Source organism: Anguilla anguilla, chromosome 7, assembly GCF_013347855.1.
Source record: "Anguilla anguilla isolate fAngAng1 chromosome 7, fAngAng1.pri, whole genome shotgun sequence".
NCBI classification, from domain to species: domain Eukaryota; kingdom Metazoa; phylum Chordata; class Actinopteri; order Anguilliformes; family Anguillidae; genus Anguilla; species Anguilla anguilla.
Window position 1 is genome coordinate 16,381,946 of NC_049207.1, and position 20,180 is coordinate 16,402,125.

Consider the following 20,180-nt stretch of genomic DNA (forward strand, 5'->3'; position numbering starts at 1 on the left):
TGATCATGATATTGTGGAGTTCTGTGGAGTTTGGTCAACACCCCTGCGGCACTGGAGTTAATTTCATAAAACATAAAGAGACAGAGGGCTATGCTTTAGACTGTCTGCATATGTAGCTGCTAGTCGGCTATAGAAAACAACAACAGTTTGGTTGATGCAAGAAAGCATATCCTTTGCATTTTCACCTCATAAAATAATGTTTTGTCATTGAATAATTAAATGTTCAGTAGCTAGCTACATTATGCATTAAAGTATTTATCTCAACAAAGATTTTGTGGCTATATTTACCTAGCCTGTTACAGAATTTGCTTACAGGCTAATATTGACATCAGGTAACATAAGCAACTTAAATTCAGAATTTTAAAATTCAGAATTAATTTCACCACAGCTTCTGGAATGAAAGAGAGCTGATCTTAATGAGAGCTGCTTAGAAAAAAGACCCTGTTGACACAAGAAAATAATAACTACTGTAGAACACCTAAGAAGACAAAATTTAAAAGAATTATGTGAAAACTTGCACTGATGAATCTCTCATTCACTTTCTTCTGCAGATGAGATCTCCAACACCTCCCCTGAAGGTAAGTGGCAAGGCCACTGGCTATATCTTCTATTTCAGCGTTCAAAAATGGAAAATGGTTAAAAATCAAGGGGATGAGTAAATAAATAAGAGTACCGTAAGTTCCTGGTTCAGGACCTGAGCTGTGGAGGCATGTTGTAGAATGTGTCTTCTAGAAACAATATGTCCTTGCTTCTGTTGGGAAGCAAGGACACGAATACCCAGGTCACTGGTGCCATATTATGGGAGTTCTTTTCCAAATACCAATTTTATCACATTATAAATCTGAGAAACTGTGATGAACCGCTGGTGACCTGTCCAGGGGTGTGTGCCTGTAAGGTAAACTGCCCATGTTTCTATAGTAGTCACATTGGTGTAAATGTGGAAACAAAGCTATTGCATTTCTAACAACCGCGCAAATATGAAAGTTTGCTCAGTGGTTGGTCTGTGGCTGCTGTGTTGTGGCTAAGGTCTCAAGGCCAGACAGGCAGAATCCTTACATTACACTGGTTGATTGGCTGATCCATTCTTGTTGATTCAGCTGACATCTCTTGTCCCATCTGACCACCACACCGACATTCTTTTGGGGTGCACACTGATGGTAGGGTTGACCTTGGATATGTATAAGCTTCAGTGAGTATCACAAAATGAAGACTCTCGCAGGTTTAGCTTCACCTGAATGTCCCCCCATACAAAAAAGCTTTACAATCATCTCTGTTTACGGAATTAAACTTTACATTTGTGCTATACAACCTAACTCTGGACACTGTAAGGCACAGTTTCCACAGTCGGTCACATTAACTGGGAAACATTTTGTAATTTTAGCTTTTAAGACATTGCTACATCTATCATCCATTTGGACAGCTCATGACAGCTGAAATACTACAGTCAAGACCATGCTATGTATCGCTAACAATTTTGTGTACGTACAATTCATGTACTTTTTAAATCCATCAAACAGCTCAAATGCTCTATTTGCAGATGCATATGATCTGTGATGGTAGTTAGTCTTGTTTGTAATACTCATGTGCTGAATGTCTGTGTGTCCATCTTGCTGCTGTGGATCTGAAGTTTATCAAGCAGCATTAATTATTTAGCTGTGTGTCACATGCTTAGAGAGTGTTGCACCAGACAATAGTGAGGCTCCGCCCCCTCCTGTGATTACGCCACCTCCAGGTTGGTGAAATTGCTTTGTGTCCTTACCCTCCCCACCTCTTTTTCTCTTTCTATTACCACTCTCTCTCCACCTCCCCTGGACACTTCCTCCCACACTTCCTAATTCACTCATGCAGCCTATATTTGTGTCACGTGTGTTTGTGTGAGTGAGTGTCCACACTTGAGTTCTGTTGGTGACCGTTTGATTTTAATCATTTACCTCCGTATTTATTTCACTGTTTCCTTTGCACACAACAACACACACAGTGCACAGTTCCTCTACACGCTGCTCCTAACAGTTCTGTGCTCGCTGGGCAGAAAAGCTGGTAATCATCCCTTTGGGTCACTGCTATTATTAACAGGTTAAGCATGTTTGGACAATATGAGGTGCAGTATGGAAATAAGTATAATAATATATTCCAGGTGCAGCATGGACAGAGAAGAATTATTATTTACTGTAGTCAAGCACACATTGGTTTTTGATATCCATACCCTACAGTCACAATGGAATGTGCTTTACTCACCAGTAAGGTTGATTTTATTTAATTTCCTTTCAGCCACATGCTGTTATGATACTGATTAAACAGTAGGAGCAGATTCACTGATCACTGTATCAGTGTTGCAAATGCTTATTTATAATGTCAGCTGTCCAGATTGGGCATTCCACATTCAGACTTTCATTACTTGCATCATGTGTCAATCCCATTTATATGCCAAAACTTACTTGTGTCTTTCATGAGTGGCAGTCATTTGCATCTAGTTTTTGATCACTGTGATTTAGATTTTTAAGTACATACTGTACTTACTGTAAATAAAATGTTTGTTTCATTTGGGTTGTCCTCTTTAAGTGCTTTCTTAAAACCAATGCGTGCTCATTGAGTGAAATACCATAACTAGAGGAATTTTTGCTATCATAGATATAGGATCACTAGATGGGCCACAGTGTTGGAATTTCAAGCTGACCTAATTGGACTCACCTCAGGAATAGTTATAAATATTTCTCAGATTGTATCTTGAATACACTGAATCTGGTGAGCTAATCCTAAACTGTTGAAGCTTGTTGACCTGAAACATTAACATTTACATGTGGCAGAAGTACCATAAGTCTTACCTTATGGTCTTATCTTTTATTAATGATAATTACAATCTGAATATCCTAGCAAGTTTTTCCACAAGGTAATTGAATATGCACTGGCATGGGACACACTGCTCCATACATTCAGCACCTGAGTTTAATAGCTGATGCTCATCTAGCCACTCTATGTCTGTTGTTAGCAAGTGCACCTCATACACTGTGTTTGAGTGGTTTGCTGAGTGGTGGCTGTTTTTGTGAAGCTTGCACAGTGGTAGTTGTGCCTGAGTCCTGCTCTGCTTTAGCCGTGCTGCTGTGTCTGCTGTACAGAGGCTGTAGAGACTGAGCAGAAGAAGCCTGTGGAGGCTGTAGACACAGACCTGAAGGCATCTGTGGAGGCTGTAGATGCTGGAATGCCAGAGCCTGTGCAGCCTGTAGATGCTGAGCTGAAGGTACCTGTGGAGGTTGTAGATGCTGGAATTCCAGAGCCTGTGCAGCCTGTAGAAGCTGGGCTAAAGGTACCTGTGGAGGCTGTAGATGCTGGTATGCCAGAGCCTGTGCAGCCTGTAGAAGCCGGGCTGAAGGTACATGTGGAGGCTGTAGATGCAGAAATGCCAGAGCCTGTGCAGCCTGTAGAAGCTGGGCTAAAGGTACCTGTGGAGGTTGTAGATGCTGGAATGCCAAAGCCTGTGCAGCCTGTAGATAATGGACTGAAGGTTCCTGTGGAGGCTGTAGATGCTGGAATGCCAGAGCCTGTGCAGCCTGTAGATGCTGGGCTGAAGGTACCTATGGAGGTTGTAGATGCTGGAATGCCAGAGCCTGTGCAGCCTGTAGATGCTACGCTGAAGGTACCTGTGAAGGTTGCAGACACTGGGCTGAACGTTCATAAGAAGACTGTAGATGCTGGGCTGAAAGTTCACAAGAAGACTGTAGATTCTGGGCTGAAAATTCACAAGAAGACCATAGATGCTGGGTTGAAAGTGCATGAGAAGACTGTAGACGCTCGGCTGAAAGTAAATGAGAAGGTTGTAGATGCCACGCTGAAGGTACCCGTGGAGCTTGTAGATGCTGGAATGCCAGAGCCTGTGCAGCCTGTAGATGCTGGAATGAAGGAGTCTGTGGGGCCTGTAGATGCTGAAATTAAGGAACCTGTGCAGGCTTTAGACAATGGTCTGAAGGATAAGGACCCCAGCATTCCCCCTCACCCTGGTAAGTGAAGCCCAGTAAATACGCAAAAACTGCTAGACCACTAACACTCTCTGAGTGCTCTCAATTTATGTTCAACAAAGGGCTCTCCAGTTCAGTTCCACAATGGGCTTAAAGAATGCATTCTAATGTAATCTGAGGTATTGAGAATTACTCAGCGTTTTAAAATGATGTTTATTCAGTTTGCTGTTTCTGTCAAACCAAACTTACAATGCTGCTTGAAAGTATGTGAACTCCACCTGGAGTGGTCTTTTTGTAAAAATATTTCAATTACCTTATAAAATATTGACCAAATCTCAATTTTTGATGAGGATATCCTGAATGACTGGCACACACAAAAAAAAAAACGATTTAACAAAATATGTATCTGTAGCAGAAACTCAGAAATACTTGTGTGCATATTTGAACCTATTGTGGCAGCTCCTTACTGCTTGCTATCCTTATGTATTGTTTTTTTTAAAATTGTAAATGGAACCATTTCTTTCAGTAAAGACTTTTTGATTTAAACAAGGATTTCATAATAAAGACTTGAAATTTTGCGAATTACTTTAGGGGTTCAAACGGCACTATTTTCATGCATTATGAAATGCTGTATTAAATTAATTTCAACAAAGTAATGTCTGGTAATTATACTTTATTCTTTTCCTTTAGTCATACCTATGAGACAAACATTGTTAGGCAGAAGATGAAACCTGAAGGGCAGGAGAGTTAAAAAAAAAAATAAAATAAAAACAGTCCAACACAGGGCTCTTGCGGACAATTATTTATTATAGGTAAAACTACACAGCTAAAATAGATCACAGTAAGCTTTCAAAGCTAGTTTGTTATTGTTTACTGAACTGATGGGTCTTTGCTGAATGATAAATTAACAAACTTTGTGTTTGTGTGTTATATCAATTTCCCAAAGCTTTTGAAATTCAGTTTTGAAGAGCCACAAATCAGCTTATGCTTGGCTTACTGGATAGTAGTAGTAGTTTCTGCTTTAAGCTCATCTTATCAATGCTTTTACATGCTTCTCCTAAGGCTAAATTTTGTCTCAACATACTGAGCCATTATCATGAGGCACGTTGTATCAGCGTGATTATTTTTTTAGGGTAGAGGGGAGGCACACTTTTACCAAATGTTGTTTGTTACTGTATTTACATTCTTTCACAACTTGTCATCTTTCAAAGCATCTCTGAATGCAGGTTTTTTTCTGTCAGATGGTATTGCCAGTGTAACTGGTGTGTTTTAATTTGTGTATATGGTGAGGTAAGTAATTAAGTACATGTGACCAAACTTCTACCCGAACAGAGAGAAACCCACAGTGTCCTTGTGTGTTCCCTGTTTGGTGTGTCGTGTGTACCCTGTATGTGAGGTGAGTATAATGTATGTAAGCCTTGTTCCAACCAGTGCCGCCTGTGAAATCAATGAAAGAGGAAACGGAAGCAGTTACTGGGGTGGTTACCCCATCCCCACCCTCATCAGGTCTGACACTGAATGTAACCTTTAGCGTGTGTGTGTGTGTTAGTGTGTGTGCGCGAGAGTATGAGGGCATATATGTATGTGTAAGAGATTGTACTGTATGTGTGTGTCTATGTACAAGTACACTGCCCCCCTCCATGTATAGAGTGAGCAAGCTGTAAATGGTCTCACAGAGAAGGATGGGCTTGAACTTCCTTCTCCCCAGCAGTAGGACAACACTGTTCTGACACTCAGCAGCCACCCATTGTCACCCTTTCGAAAACCTACTGCTGTGTGATCACAAGGCAATAGCTCCCTCACCAGATCCTGTGCTGTTGAAAATCGGCAAACCATATGGAAAATTAACAAATATGATTTTCTCATGCTTTCTTCAACTAGACCTGAACCTGTTGGAGTGAGAGACATGAAGACGCATGGGGGGCATTGTGCTTCTCTGTGACATTTTTGATGAATTCATGTCTTGTTCACAATAAGTACCCTTCACAGGCAGTTCCCATGATTGCCATATTGCTTGCAGGGTTGCAGTGTCTTACAGATGTCATGTCCATGTCATATAGACACGTGTGTTCTCACAAGCTGTGCTTCCATGTCACATAAAAGTATCCTTCTTGTACTGCATTTGTTGGGGTTGGTGTGTCGTTGATAGAATGAAGCACAGCAACCGGTCAGCCAAAGTGTCAATCATGCCTTTATTGCAGATAAAGATGACGATGCTGGTGGCAGAACCCCATCACCACAGGCCCCATCAGGTTAGTAACCACAAACATTGTCTTCACGTAACGCTCCACCCAGAGATTGTTACAGTGAAAACCCCAATGGATCAGCTGTTTTGGAATGCCACACACCACAGGTACAGTCTAGTCAACACCTGTTACAGAGGCAAGAGGTTTTTTCTACAGAACAACACTTTTTTGAAAAGGTTATTTGTGATGCTTGTTATGCGGTGACTTGGTATTTTTCTGGGTTGTCCTCAAACTATTTTCAAATCTTTTTCTTCCACAAGGCCATATGGTACTTCAAGAAATACAATATGATGGGATATCGACAGACCAGTTTAGGTGCTTTTGGTGCACTGGCCTATGTGATTAGCATTTAACCTAATGCAATGTATGTGTATGTGTATTACTCAAATACATACATACAGTACATGCATTTTACAATGTATGTGTGTCTGCTCTTTCTGTACAGTGTCCAGAATCAATATGCATTCCTACAAGCACACAAGACCTTTATATGGTGGTAAATTCATATAAAGGAATAATGAAGAATAACAAGAATACTATATGTATTTGGACAATTCATACAAACATGTATGTACAGTGTATGATTTATTACAAATGTGCATACATAAGATGTATGTATAATTCATGTATTTTCTGTACTTTTGTAGATGAACTTCCTAATCCAAATTAATTTTATACTTGATGGTCTCACCGTACCACACTTACAAAGGAAAAGACGGATTATTATAAACTTAAGATTTCTTTCTTTGATTATTTATTCCATTCAATTGGTAAACTGTCAAGTCTGAGGCGAAGCCATGTACTTTTTCACCTAAAAATTAAAATGAGTAAGTATTTTAGAATAAGTATTTCATTCTGTCAATGGATTTTCATTCTGATGTTATGCAACTTCGAGATTCACTCCAGAGGGACACACGTACAGACATTCTCTAAGATCTGAAAATTTACTTGGTTATTCATACTGTGTTTTCTTTCACAGAGGAGGCCATTTCACTCAAGAAACTGTCTATTGAGCTGCCTAGTAAGAAAGATCTCTGCATTAACCCAAAAGTTTCAGCTGTGATGGAATGTGTAGTGTAGATCATAATGTAGCTACAACTGCCTGGTCGTAGAAAACATGTTTGGGCTGGAGACATGTTTGTTTTTAGAGGTTTACGTGTGAATTTTGAAGCTAGTGATACTGCTGCACATAAGAGTAATGTAAATGTTTAATTGAGGTCAGTTTATGATTAACACAATTTTGACATATCTTCAAGCACTTTCCACTAGCCCTTGAATAGAGATGTCTTCTATCCTGTGAGTTCCTCCTTATGTCTTTGTGGAGGCTGCTTTCTAACATAAATGTCTATGTTTGATAAAAGTCTAAAGTTTGTCCTTTGGAATTCTGACAATGATGGACCATAAAATGACTCTTCATTAGAAATTCATTAGACTTTGTGTGGCAAAAATTACCCTAAAAATGATTCATAAGCCAAAATTTTGTCTGACATTTTAATTTCAGTCTTAGCTCTGTGCAAAAGAATAATACATTTTTAACAACAGTCCTATACCCAAAATTACAAAATGACTCCATTAATACTGATATTTACTGCTTAGCACTGATTACTGCTGAGTAATGATGGCTTGAGGATAGGGATGTGTGGATAAGGCTGTTATGTTAAACTGTACTACCATGTAAAATACATGTTTTTCCATTCTGAAGGGCCTAAATCACTGGTCCCAAACACAAAGATTTAAAAAATATTTTTTAAATGACTAATTTTCCGAATTAGTTATACTTGCACCATAAATGCAAAATGTAATTAATAACATAAAATGTGTGTGTCGCTGAAATATATACATGTTTGTTTGGCTATGTTGCTATAAATATTTATTATTATCTCTTTTGAGAAAAGCTTACATAAATCCTGAAAATCCACCACAGTAGAACTTAATGTATGCTTTTTGACTGGCAGACCATTCATGTCAGAATGTCAGGTTATATGTCAGAATTCCACAGTGTAGAACTGGCCTGGTGGGCATCTGCAATTGCATGCTTGTCCTCTGTGTATATGTGGTTGTGTGCAACAGGTGTTGCTATGGACTTTACAGTACTATTTCACATAATATGCTGTAAATTTCTCTCTGTCTTCGTTTAGATGATAGCGTTCCTGAGTCAGCCAGGGAGAGAAAAGACTCAGGTAATACTATACAATAATGACAATAAGAGTAGGCTTCTAAGTATAAGCTAAAGTACATGCTGTCTGCTGCCACCCTACTGGAGCAGATCTATCTACACAACTAGTGACCCGGTCTTCATCTTCCCAGTATGGCTAGCCCAATGGAGCATGCCAAAACAGTTCTTAACACATTTGGGTTCATTGGACCACAACCTTTATTCTCAGTGAAAAAGAACAGTTTCCAAAACTTCATGGTATTGTCTATCTGATGCTTGTAGGAAGCTATGAGGCATTTGGAATTGACAAACGGTGGTCTCCATTCAGTGAAGCTGTAATGACTTCTGTCCTTTGCTTTGAGTAGAAGCAAGTGTTTCCATTTGTCTCTTGATACAACAGTTGACGCAAAACCATGTGTACAATACAAGAAAATAATTATTTCTTGTTCGCTAAAAAGTTACCTAAATGTTAGCTAAACTGAAGGACAGAATGCATTGTCATCTTTTTGAATAGAGGTCATAGTCTCTGCACAGCTGCACTTTTTCATATGAGATGGGAAAATGAAGGAAGTGAGCGATCAAAACTAAACACGCACCAGCTGAACGTTGCACATTAGATCTGATGTCCTGAGAGAGTGTAGCACCGAAGCTGAGCACTAAGAGGAAGAGATTACCGAAGAAAAACCCAGAACAATGCCTGTGCCAGCTGCAGGCCCTCCCTCGCTCCACATCTGTCTCCTCTAGTCACCAGGGAGATGGCTTGAACATCTGCAACAAAATATATCAAAGAACATTTGCTAAACCTTTTTCGGAGGAAAACCTAAATATTTAAAATAGAGTTTGATTTACTCTAATGAAACTTATGTAGTTCATTACAAACCCTATATTTTCTTTATGTATTGTCTTTACGTTACTGATGAATTATCAGCATACTAAGATAGTACTGTTGTGTTGATTTTTAACTTTCCTTGTACCTTTTATCTTACAATCTGCGTGAATGTGATCTAGATGGATTGAGTAATGAAGGAGCTGAGAGGGTTTCTCATGTCTTTTGCTCTCCTGAACAAGCAGTCCAGTCTCCTCCTTTCTTGCACACAAAGTTGCTGCAACTTTTTCAACATTGCAGTAAGGTTGTGGTGAATATGTGCATCGTAGCAACTTCTTTTCCATCCTCCCAATCTGCAGCCATAACAATTTATATGCTACCATTTATAATGTAGCTGGAACCTCATGGTACAGGGTGGTAAAAAAAGCTTGTGAAAGAATTGCTGCAGTTTCATCTATTCATCTCAAACAGACTGTAATATTGTAAAAAATGTTGCAACACATTGTGCTAGTCAGGTAGATGATGTGGTGTGTATGCGTTTGTCTATGTGTGCATGTGTGTGTGTCTTCAACAGTGTGGTCACTGGGAGAAGGACAGTCTCTGGATGACCTGGAAAAGCAGCCAGAGAACACACAGCTTTCTACCTTGCTCATAGAGAAACCCCAGAGTGGCTCCATCAATGTGGGTGAGTCAACAGGCACAGTTTGCTAGAGTTGAGCTGGGAGGAAAGTTTAAGCAACAAAGAGTCAATCTGGGAATGGTCAGGAAAGTGTTAATCCAGGAAGGGTTTATCTGAGGAGATTTATTCTGAAAAGAGTTAATTTGAGAATGGTCATTCACTTAGGAGCAAAGTCTTTTGTGCTGACATTACTTCCAAACAGAAGAATGGGGTCTATGAAATGCATCACTAAATTACACAATTTACTTAACTGCTTGGTCTGAAGGGAGAACAGGAGTGGGCTACGGGTCAGTTATTACATTACTGCCTTTTCAAACAGACACCCCTCTGCAGGATGTATGAACAGGGATTGCACAACCTCTGCTGCATAAATTAGCCCTGGGGAATGCATTCAAAAATGGGAAAGAGAATTTCTATTATCATGAGAAGTGACTGTTGAATTCATATGCTTTCAAGGTGACGATATAAGTTTCATTGCCAAAGTGGAGGCCAAAGACCTGTTGCGCAAACCAGCTATCAAATGGTTCAAAGGAAAGTGGATGGATCTGGCCAGCAAGACTGGGAAGCATCTGCAGCTGAAGGAAAGCTTTGACCGATTCACCAAGGTTAGGCATGCCAGATTATTCAATGCTTCAATACTAAATCCATATTATATCCCCAAAATTGCACCATTTAAAACCTCTCCATTGCAAAACACAGCTCCATTGCAAAAGCCTCACTTTAAAATCTCTATTTTTCTTTTGAGTTGGATGTGGTGTTTTCTTTGGGTTGTATTAGCCATTGACAATTCATATGTGCAGACCCTTCACATGAAAAAAATGTGCCTTTTAATTTCATACTGTTTCTTTACATGTCTGGGGTTTGATTATCACTGCATATACCTTTCTTAATAAATTGGTCCCTAATCACTGTGAAACAGTACCTATTCATAATTGTGAACTGGTCTCAGGGATTGGTTTCATGGCCTTTGTATTAATGTATGATACGACAGTATGTGTTTTAAGTAACATTTGTGTACCATACTGTGACACCTAATGTTATTTCGTAGATTAATGCACTGACAAATACTATTGGCTGTGACACTTCTGACTCAGTATTGGTTCTTCTCTTTGACTAAACCTGTTTGTATGCTGTATACACATCTGTGGGTCTCTCTGGATAAGACAATGTGCTACATTTACTACTGTAATGTATTTTAGCTTAGTGGTTTCTTGCTATTTTGCTGTTCTATTAGCATAGTTTTCTCTTTCTGTCTTACTGATGCTGAACCTTTCTCTCACCTGCAGGTTCATACTTTCGAGATGCACATCATGAAGGCCAAAGATAACTTTGCTGGGAATTACAGGTGTGAGGTTACCTACAAGGACAAATTCGACAGCTGCTCCTTTGATTTAGAGATTAAAGGTATGTTCTGTTGTCTTCTCAGAGTTGTCCACAGAACCATGGCAGTGAGATTGTAAGCCCTTTCTGTTGCCTTTTCTTGAAAGTGCGATAAGAGTGAAACTGGATTTGTTTCCGCAGTAACAATCCACCTAAATATCTAATGCTGTCTTTCAGATATCCCTGAAGCCGCTCCTAGCATTGACATTCGATCAGCTTTTAAAAGAAGGTAAAAAAGCAGCACTTAACAACAATATCTTTTACAGAGAGCACTGAAGAATCTGAAGTCCACAGGAACAGTGTTCTTTCATCCTTTCATATATATCTCTTATATTCTAAAGCATTATATAGTTTTTTCAATGAATTATTTATTATTATTGTATAATTGCCTCAGAAAGAATTCTACACATCTGTCTGTTTACATGAATGAGCCAGTATCCTCTCTGTATATCAAAGAAATATGTTGCAGATTGTGAAATATAATTTTCATTAAATTAATTCAGAATCTAAATAAGAAACTGAACTGGGTCAGCCAACTGGTACATGGAGTAAAGGGCAAAATGAGAACAATCAACATGGAGATATCATTTGGCAAATCAATGGATTGGACTATCATCCTATGTTCTAGACCATGGAGTGCAAAAAAGTGCTCTGTGCTTGTAGTGAGGTCCCTTATAAAAGTTTACCCTGGTAAAGCATGGTAAATCCACAGTAATGGTTTGGATAGAAAAGTGACATCATGGTTGAGTATGAAAAGACATGCAAACCATGACACTTACCACAGACAACTCATGGCAAACCATTGTGGGAACATGGTTTGACAAATTGCCAAATTACTGTGAAATGCAAAAGGATAAACCTTCATAAGGGATATTAACAAACCAACCAACCAACCCAAAACAAGGTGTTGATAATATGGCCAACACTTGCACTTGAAAAGTCCCTCTCAACAATGTGTCTGAAAGCAACGCAAACATCCCAACTCCTACACAACATTCTCACAACATCACTTTAACATTGTACATTTGCAGTGATGTTACATGTGGCTGTAGCACACTGAGAATATTGTTGTGTGTTAGTTGGGATCACTCTTGGTTCCCCTTACACAAACCAATTCGTATGGAGCCTTCTGGCACAGAAAAATAAATCGAAGGGTTTTTGTGTAAGCCCCAATTATGCGTTAGCCTTGACCTAATGCATAGATTGCAGTCAGTGCCTAGACTTTGCGTTGGTTTTTTGCATTGTTTCTGTGGTGTTTGTTACTGTGTCTGCTGTCATTAAATGTCTATTAATCTTTTCCTGTTAACCACAGCAGTGAAGGACAAGACGATGCAGGAGAACTTGACTTTAGTGGTCTCCTTAAACATAGGTGAGAATAACAGTCCACCCCATAGTGGACAGAGGATTTTTGTCTTTTTCAATCCCTGAAACCCTGGCCAGGGTCTCCCAACTGATTATTCTTACTTTGTCTTTTTCTCTTTTGTGAACTTTTGTTTTCAGCTTGTCACCACAATTGAATCTTTTACTCTTCCAAATTTATGTGGTTTAAAGTTTTCTCATATGGTTTTTGTGAGTATTATTCTGCTTAATATAGTTTGTACAGAACACTAAAGGTAAATATAATATATACTTTAGACATACATGTACTTTTAGTGTATTGCACCTTGATCTTTATGGTTGAATGCTAATTCACCCTTTCAACACGATTAATATGAAATTAGGTATTAAGTGTAAAACCTGAGCACACCTCAGCCATCAACACAAACCTTTTTTACCTCCCCAAATTCATAACCGTACTTTCAATTTTTTCTTTTTTTCTCTTTGCTTTTCTATTTGGGGGTTCACATTCTGTAGCAGCCTTGCGTGATGTTATGCACTGAGAAAAATATCAAACTATTCAAAGGCAGTGTACCAGATTCAACTGTATTGCAGTTTGTCCAAAACATTGTTAATGGATTATTTTACAGTAGCTAAGTAGCCATAGTTGCTTAATTTCCTTCAAAGTGAGGCAAACTGCATTGCAAGTTAGCTGAATCTATCACTTTAGAAAAATTACATTTATTTTGGCTTGTCTTTTCTTTTTTCCTATGCATTCAGAATGAACAGGTTAGTAAAGTGAATTAAGTAATTAAAACATTAGACCTTACTGTGGGTAAGTACCATAATCTTGTAGCGTCACCAGCATGGACTGTAGTTATAGGTAGTGGACAAAGCAAGAGTGTTGGCCTCCTGTAGTATGGTAACACTTCATTGAAAAGCAACATTTATAAATGCTCTATTAACCTCAGGTAATAATTTAAATGGACTTTGTCCCCTGCAATTCTCAGCAATGAATGTTATGCCTCTCCCCTGAATTCAGTGATACCTTTAAATAGCAATAAACTTATTATATCACAGAATTGCTTGTAACTTGTTAATAAACCATTTATAAATGATGCTGTAAAATAGTGTTACCACTACATTGTTGTTATATTTGAACTCTGAAAAATAAGAATGTGCATTTATTTTTAGTGATGTTTAATATATTATTTAAAGCAAGCTTTTTAATTCTTGCCTGAAAATAAACACAATGGAATCAAGATTAAAATGAAATATCTCATGCTGTTTGGCCTCCAAGCTTTCAGACATTGGGAGAAATGTCTTGGAAAGAAAGGGCCGGATGAATGATATTCATATTGCTCACTAATGGAAGCTTTTTAAATCAAGGTAACATTGCTTTACTAACTGTGAATTTACACCTGAAGTCTCATGAGCTATCCCTTTTAGGTTTCCAGCAGTCTTATGATGTCTCTAACACACAGTGAGTATAAATTGATAAACCTGTAGAATACAAAGGGATGGGCAATTACCAGAAGTTGTTTATCTCTGTTGATAAACCACTAAGAAGACTGTAAGAAGATCCTGTACAGCGCATATATCTACAAATCCAGCCTTTGTCAGGCCTCTCTTCCCTGTACCAACACATATGACTGCATGCCTTTTCCAGCCTTGGTAAATTAATCTGCCTGATGCCTATTAATCAGTGCAGCTCTAAAACAACAACCATTTTGTTTAGTAGCTTCTTAAAGGTATCAATCCTCAATTCTGTATTCAAGAAAAAACACTGCCTTTCTAAACCCTCGCATTCTTCAACAAACCCCTGCAATACCACTTGCCTATACATTTAATACATGAATACACAAATTTGTGTCATGCACACAGACACAGAAACACACACGCAAACCCCAAACATTAGGCACACCAATCAATTAAAATGCGCTTTTATCCTCCCCACAGAATATGCAAGCCTGCTCATTAAGCCTTCCCTTCCCTTGTAACACTGCCTCAAGTCGTATGGTTACAAGTGAGAACAGATTGAGTAAAGATTGTGCCCATCCCTTTGTGCGACATGTCCTGAGGAACTCCATAAAGAGTGTCACTGTTAAACCCATCACTCTCAAAACATTTGTCCAAGATGCTACTCCTCCCTGACAGTCAGTCTCATGTTCAATTTAGCTTATTGGTTTAATGAGCACCATCTTACCTTCCATTAGTACAGAGTATAACCATCTAGCCCCTTCTGTTGAACAACACATAACCTTTCGTGCCTCCTCTTAGTGCAGTTCCTCAGTACACGTAGCGACCTTCACTCTGTGAGCCTTCACCTAATGCTTTGACCATGGTCTCTGGTGCCAAGGGAGCCAAAGCAGGAAGAGACCCCAGAGGTGGATGTGTGGGAGATCTTGAGGAATGCCAGACCCGATGAGTACGAGAGGATTGCTTTCATGTATGGTATCACTGACCTGAGGGGATTGTTGAGGAGACTGAAGAAGACCAAGAAGGAGGAGAAGAAGAGCGAAGGTATGGATATGCTTCTACTCTTTCTGTCAGCTGGGGAAACTTCAACAAACCAAGTGAAAGCTGAATGGAATAGTTGAATTAAAAGTTAAATGTTACCATAATGAAATGCCACCAAACTAAATGCATAGCAATAGAAACTATAACTACAAGACAGAGATCTCAACATACTCAACTGATATCAAATTTAAATACCATCAAACTAAAATATTTTTTTTTAACCAAACTTAAAAATTGTTGAATCAAAATGTTACATAATGAAACCTAAACAATTACCAAGCAGGCTGATGACCAAACAGAGATGTACTCCAGTTACTCCAATGAAACATTACTGTGAAATATGAAATTTAAAGGAAGTGAGACATAAAGCACATGGAAACATAATGCTTGCTTCTGCTTGTCCAAACCATGGTGCTATAATGAAAAGGTGAATTAAGGCTGTTAATAGGAGTGTTGATCTTTTTCAGAGTATAGCCATTGATAGCCTTGAACAACATTTACTATGTCTTTTGAAGCATTTGCCAAAAAGCTGGACCCAGCATACCAGGTGGACAAGGGTGGGAAGATCCGGTTTGCGGTGGACCTGGCTGACCCAACTGTGGAGCTGAAGTGGTTCAAGAATGGGCAGGAGATCAGGCCCACCCCAAAGTATGTTGCTCTGGGCTTCATTATCTGCTTATAATTTATGCTTTGTATTATTGACGCTTCAAATGTTTACAAACAAAAGCGTTTTTTAGGAGTCTCTCCTAATAAAATGTTTTTTGTTTGTGGTTTGATCCTCTCTGCTGGGCTTCTGGCGTTTTAAGGTTTTAATGCTGTTCTGTGCAGCTTCTTGCAGCCAGAGAAGCAATGGTTCATAAATGTCTTTCAATCATGGGGTATTGGGCACTACTGCAGGATTCCAGATGGGCTGTCACTGTCTATCTATTAGTCATTCTGCACACATATGTTGCCACACAATATTTAAGACCATTTCCTCATCGAATATTCATATTGTACAGTACATATGACCCAGCTTCTTGGGTTGTTTTGCTCTCATATTGTTCTGGTTGCTGTGTCCAAACCTGGAAGTTCTACGATCTGCGGTGGCGCTTATCCTGGTTTGAACATGGCTCCCATTGTATTTAACTTCAGTATGCAATGCTGTTTTAGCCCAGTTTGTGAACCATTGGCAGTCAAATCACAGCTAACATATTGTTCTTCCGATGTTTCTGTGACATGCCTAAGATGTCAGCATTACAGCAGTGTTGTGAGTACCCTTTGGTTTGGCTGGGCAGTGTCTGGCCCTGTGATACATTTGGGTGGAAATGTAGCATATGATGCCAGATATTGGTCCGCCTCCATACAGGAAAATGGTGGTTCCTCCCTCACAGGACTTTAACCCAGTTATACTCTGAACTGCCTCTGGCCAGCAGTTGACTCTCTGTGACCCTGTCCTCACCACATGCACCCTGCAATCTGTGAATTGACCCTTTCTTCCAATGCATGTGGATGTCATTACCAGTACCTACAAATATTCTTTCCCTGTTGTACAGCAGTCAAATTTTTCCCCTTGCCATTCACTGTTTGGCCTTGATATATTATTCATTCCGAACCCTTAGCTATTAGTTTAAAGCAAAGTTGATATAGAACTAACCCCTTTCCTCATGTGCTGACATGCAAGGGGTTGAGTTATGGAGTTCATTAAATGGCTGGCATTATGGATGGGCTGTGGTAGTGAGGGACACCAGGCAGTGGTCATTTAAAGTAAAACATGGTTAAAGCCATCTGGGAGGTTACTACAGTTTTCCGGTCCTTTATGTGAAGAGGCACACATATCCCAGGATCCCCTCTGGTGGCTCCTCTGTGCTCTTTTTCTTGTTGCGTCACTAATGGCTCTTCCAGTCCACTCCAGGCATGATGTCTCTCAGTACCTCTGTTCTGTGTCTGTCATGCCTTGTCGTGGTGATCCTCCCTCTCTGCAATAACCTCCACCTCTACCACATCACTCTGCGGCTCTGTTCCGGCTCCACCTTCAAACCCAAGTCAAAGGAAGTAAGTTCACTCGTCCACTCTGCTCCATCTGGAATGACGCTATCATATTGTATATATGAATACTGGTCAATTTGGTGCAGTACTGGGCCCTGTTTCATGTATGATGCTTAACCCCTTCTGTATCCCCCCCTTTTTTTAACACAAGGCAGAAAATGACATACCCAAAATAAAATGGTTACTATTCTTGAACCCTTTTGACAACAAGCATAATCTTGGGTCTCTTCTGAAAGGTAACCCTTAGGAGTTTGTTCTCCAAGAATCAGAAGTACTCTAAATATTTCTGAAAGAAAGTAACAGAAACTCAAACACAGTGGAAGTGGAAGTTTTTTCTCACCTAAAAGATGATTTTTTAAAAAATGGATCCAGGTGCTTGTGGGTGTGCCTTTTTGGGCTTAGAAACACAATGGAGCCATAGCCACAACACTGGACAAATCCTCATTCAAATTTGATGACAATACCACCAAAATAAGCGTTCTGCATAGTTTTGGGTTTCCAAAAAGACCATTTGGAGACTACTGCATCGACAAGAATATTGTGTATATTTCTTCTGTTGGTGTATGCGTGATTTCACATTTTCACATGTGGCTTTATGATAGCCAGTGAACTTAAGCATAAACCTACAATTTCACAGGTTTTGGTTTAAGACTCTGTTGCCCCAGTAACAAGTCTGGCTAAATTGTGAGCTCGCTTTGTGTTTATTTCAAAATATCTACAAACTTATCGGGTTAACTGAGTTAGCCATGTACATGAAACAGGGCTCTGGAGTGTGTCCTCCCAAGCTCTTTCAGCGCTGATGCATGTGTGTCTGTCTATGTACAGTTTGTCTGTACATTTGGGGTTTGCTGAGTGGCAACTTTTCAACAGAAATGTCCTTGAATGGTTGAGGGTTCTGCATTTGGGAGTTGACAGGAGATTTATAAAAAGAAAGATTCTGAAAGGCAATACAGTAGACAGGGATTTATGTGTATTTATCCACTAGACTAGTGGCGAAGTTGCGAAGCAAAAGACGGGTATACTATAATGGTGAGGCAACCGACATCAACTTGAAGCTTGAAACTTGAATTTCAGTGTACATCTTCTAGCACATGCGCACACTCAATTGAATCTCAAACTGATCTTAACATCTAATATCTGTCCTTACTTTAGTTAAACTATTAATTAGAATAGTTAATTTAGAAAACAACCAAGTATCAATCAAGGAACAAATAGCCTATTTGTAATATACTTTTGTTTGAATCACTTATTGCTTTCAGGAAACAGAAAGGTTAACATACTTGGTGTGAATAGAAAATGGATATGACAAGGATTAGCAAGTGTGAACATTGGCTATTTAGCTAACTTGCTAACATCACTTCAGTCGACCGATAGAGTATTAAAGTCCCGCCCACCAAAAAAAGCAAAAAACAAACTAACAAACAAACAAAACAAAAAAAAAATGACTAGACCTAAAAGGTGGTATGAATTAATGGGATTTCCCATAGTGGCAATATTTAAAAATCATACCTTCTCATGAGCAAGCAATTACACAAACTCTTTCTCTAAAAGTGTTTTGTATATCAGTTGATGGTAAAAACTCAATGTGGCACAGATCAGATATGTACTATACGGATCTGCCAATGCGACTGTTATCTAAACGCACAGATCGGAATTTCCTGGTCATTGCGATTAGCATGTCATTAAAAATATGATATTCTCATATTTTTTTACATTCAAAATACTTGTAAGGTATACTGGATGCACAACCATTCTCCGCTGGTAACAGTGAATGTTAAAAGAAGTCAAATTTACGAAGAAGGCTCAGGCCAGTGGCGAATACCCAGGTTACGTGCCTTTTAAGTATGTGGCGTGAAGAGTCGGTACGGGCCAAAATACAGGGGATCTTCGTTGCGGAGCTTAAATTATTATTTCTGTCTCGTTTTGTGTCCATTGCAGATGCTGATATGGCCGTGGCAGTGTGGTTGTTTACTATTGTATCTGTAACCAAACCCTCGTGTACGCATGAGGGCTGTTTCAAGTGTAAACCGTGTGAGTGCACGTATCGGATATGGGTCACTTTATGTGTAGATGTAAACAGGCGGTCAAGAAGATATAGGCAAAAAATCAGAACTGGGTATCAAGACCTGCGGTCTAAACATAGCCTACAGTATATGTCTAACTTGTTACAAGCAGACAGTTGCTATCAACTGTGAAGAACATACATGTGCTCACTAGTTAAATTATCATGCTAGCTTCAGAATTCATAATCCTGGCAATTGTGTATCTAAAAAATTTAATGTTGGTTATAATTCAGAAGTTCATAAACTTAACTTACTAAACAAACTACCAAACTTGTGAATGATCAGTTTGTGTTAGAGTAAACTACAGTATTTGGCTAATTAGCTAGGTACTTACAACAGTATTAAATAAATTTGCATTCCAATTTCCTTGAGTTGCCTCATGATTTTCCAACTGAGTTGGCCAGATTGAACCTGGTGATGCCTAAGTATTAGGCTACCATTCCCTGTCCGACGCCTAATACTTCCATCAGTCTTGTTCAATTTCACTTTCTACTTTTGATCATTTAATGTGCCTTTTGTTTACTTCATAATGAATAATTTTATGAATTTACTTAAATTACTTCTTAAGAAATATTGCTCCTACCAATTTTTTCGTTGTGAACAGTCAGTGAAACGCCATCTAGGCGTTCAGGTGAAAACCTGGCTTTATTTGTTTTCTAGCCGAGGAGTACATAGCCAGTCTATATCCAGGTAAAAACCGAGCGATATTGGAGTTAATCTAGTCTGTTTATGTCAAAACGTCTCTCTACATAGTTTACCAGCTCTCTAGTCTTCTACATTCCGGCTTTTGTCCAGTTGGTAGAATTCCTCATCCACAAAACTCCAGCTCTTAAATTTCCCTAGAAAACCCAGTGTATGGAGCACTGATCAGTAGTGGTGATCAGGTGATTTTTGGTTGCGTCTGCAGTACTCACAGCAGTGCGGATCCATATGGGCTGGGTGTTTGCTCTTCTACTGCCCCGTTCCTCACTGCTGTGAGGCTAATAGGATAGTATAGTAAGCTGATTGATGGGATA

General features: G+C 39.2%; 1 protein-coding gene and 1 long non-coding RNA gene across 10 annotated transcripts in view; one reads left to right on the top strand and one right to left on the bottom strand.

The window, feature by feature from the left end:
* Nucleotides 1–20,180, top strand: part of mybpc1 (myosin binding protein C1) — a 39,237-nt gene that overhangs the window by 3,391 nt on the left and 15,666 nt on the right. For 2 of the 9 annotated variants that reach the window (XM_035424341.1, XM_035424336.1), the window contains exons 2-17: nucleotides 552–578; nucleotides 1,673–1,732; nucleotides 3,114–3,992; nucleotides 5,382–5,456; nucleotides 6,152–6,202; nucleotides 7,176–7,217; nucleotides 8,335–8,376; nucleotides 9,752–9,862; nucleotides 10,313–10,461; nucleotides 11,143–11,260; nucleotides 11,414–11,465; nucleotides 12,549–12,605; nucleotides 13,334–13,342; nucleotides 14,913–15,076; nucleotides 15,589–15,721; nucleotides 17,099–17,107. In XM_035424341.1, the coding sequence (XP_035280232.1) occupies nucleotides 552–578; nucleotides 1,673–1,732; nucleotides 3,114–3,992; nucleotides 5,382–5,456; nucleotides 6,152–6,202; nucleotides 7,176–7,217; nucleotides 8,335–8,376; nucleotides 9,752–9,862; nucleotides 10,313–10,461; nucleotides 11,143–11,260; nucleotides 11,414–11,465; nucleotides 12,549–12,605; nucleotides 13,334–13,342; nucleotides 14,913–15,076; nucleotides 15,589–15,721; nucleotides 17,099–17,107 (1,978 nt within the window). The remainder of the gene's footprint in view (nucleotides 1–551; nucleotides 579–1,672; nucleotides 1,733–3,113; nucleotides 3,993–5,381; nucleotides 5,457–6,151; nucleotides 6,203–7,175; nucleotides 7,218–8,334; nucleotides 8,377–9,751; nucleotides 9,863–10,312; nucleotides 10,462–11,142; nucleotides 11,261–11,413; nucleotides 11,466–12,548; nucleotides 12,606–13,333; nucleotides 13,343–14,912; nucleotides 15,077–15,588; nucleotides 15,722–17,098; nucleotides 17,108–20,180) is intronic. The other 7 variants (XM_035424338.1, XM_035424337.1, XM_035424340.1 and 4 more) reach the window with 7 other exon arrangements.
* LOC118230982 lies at nucleotides 15,070–20,180 on the bottom strand. The gene is made up of 3 exons (XR_004765980.1): nucleotides 19,499–20,180; nucleotides 16,987–17,085; nucleotides 15,070–15,136 (listed from the first exon to the last, which is right to left on the bottom strand). It is a non-coding gene; the product is annotated as an uncharacterized LOC118230982 (long non-coding RNA).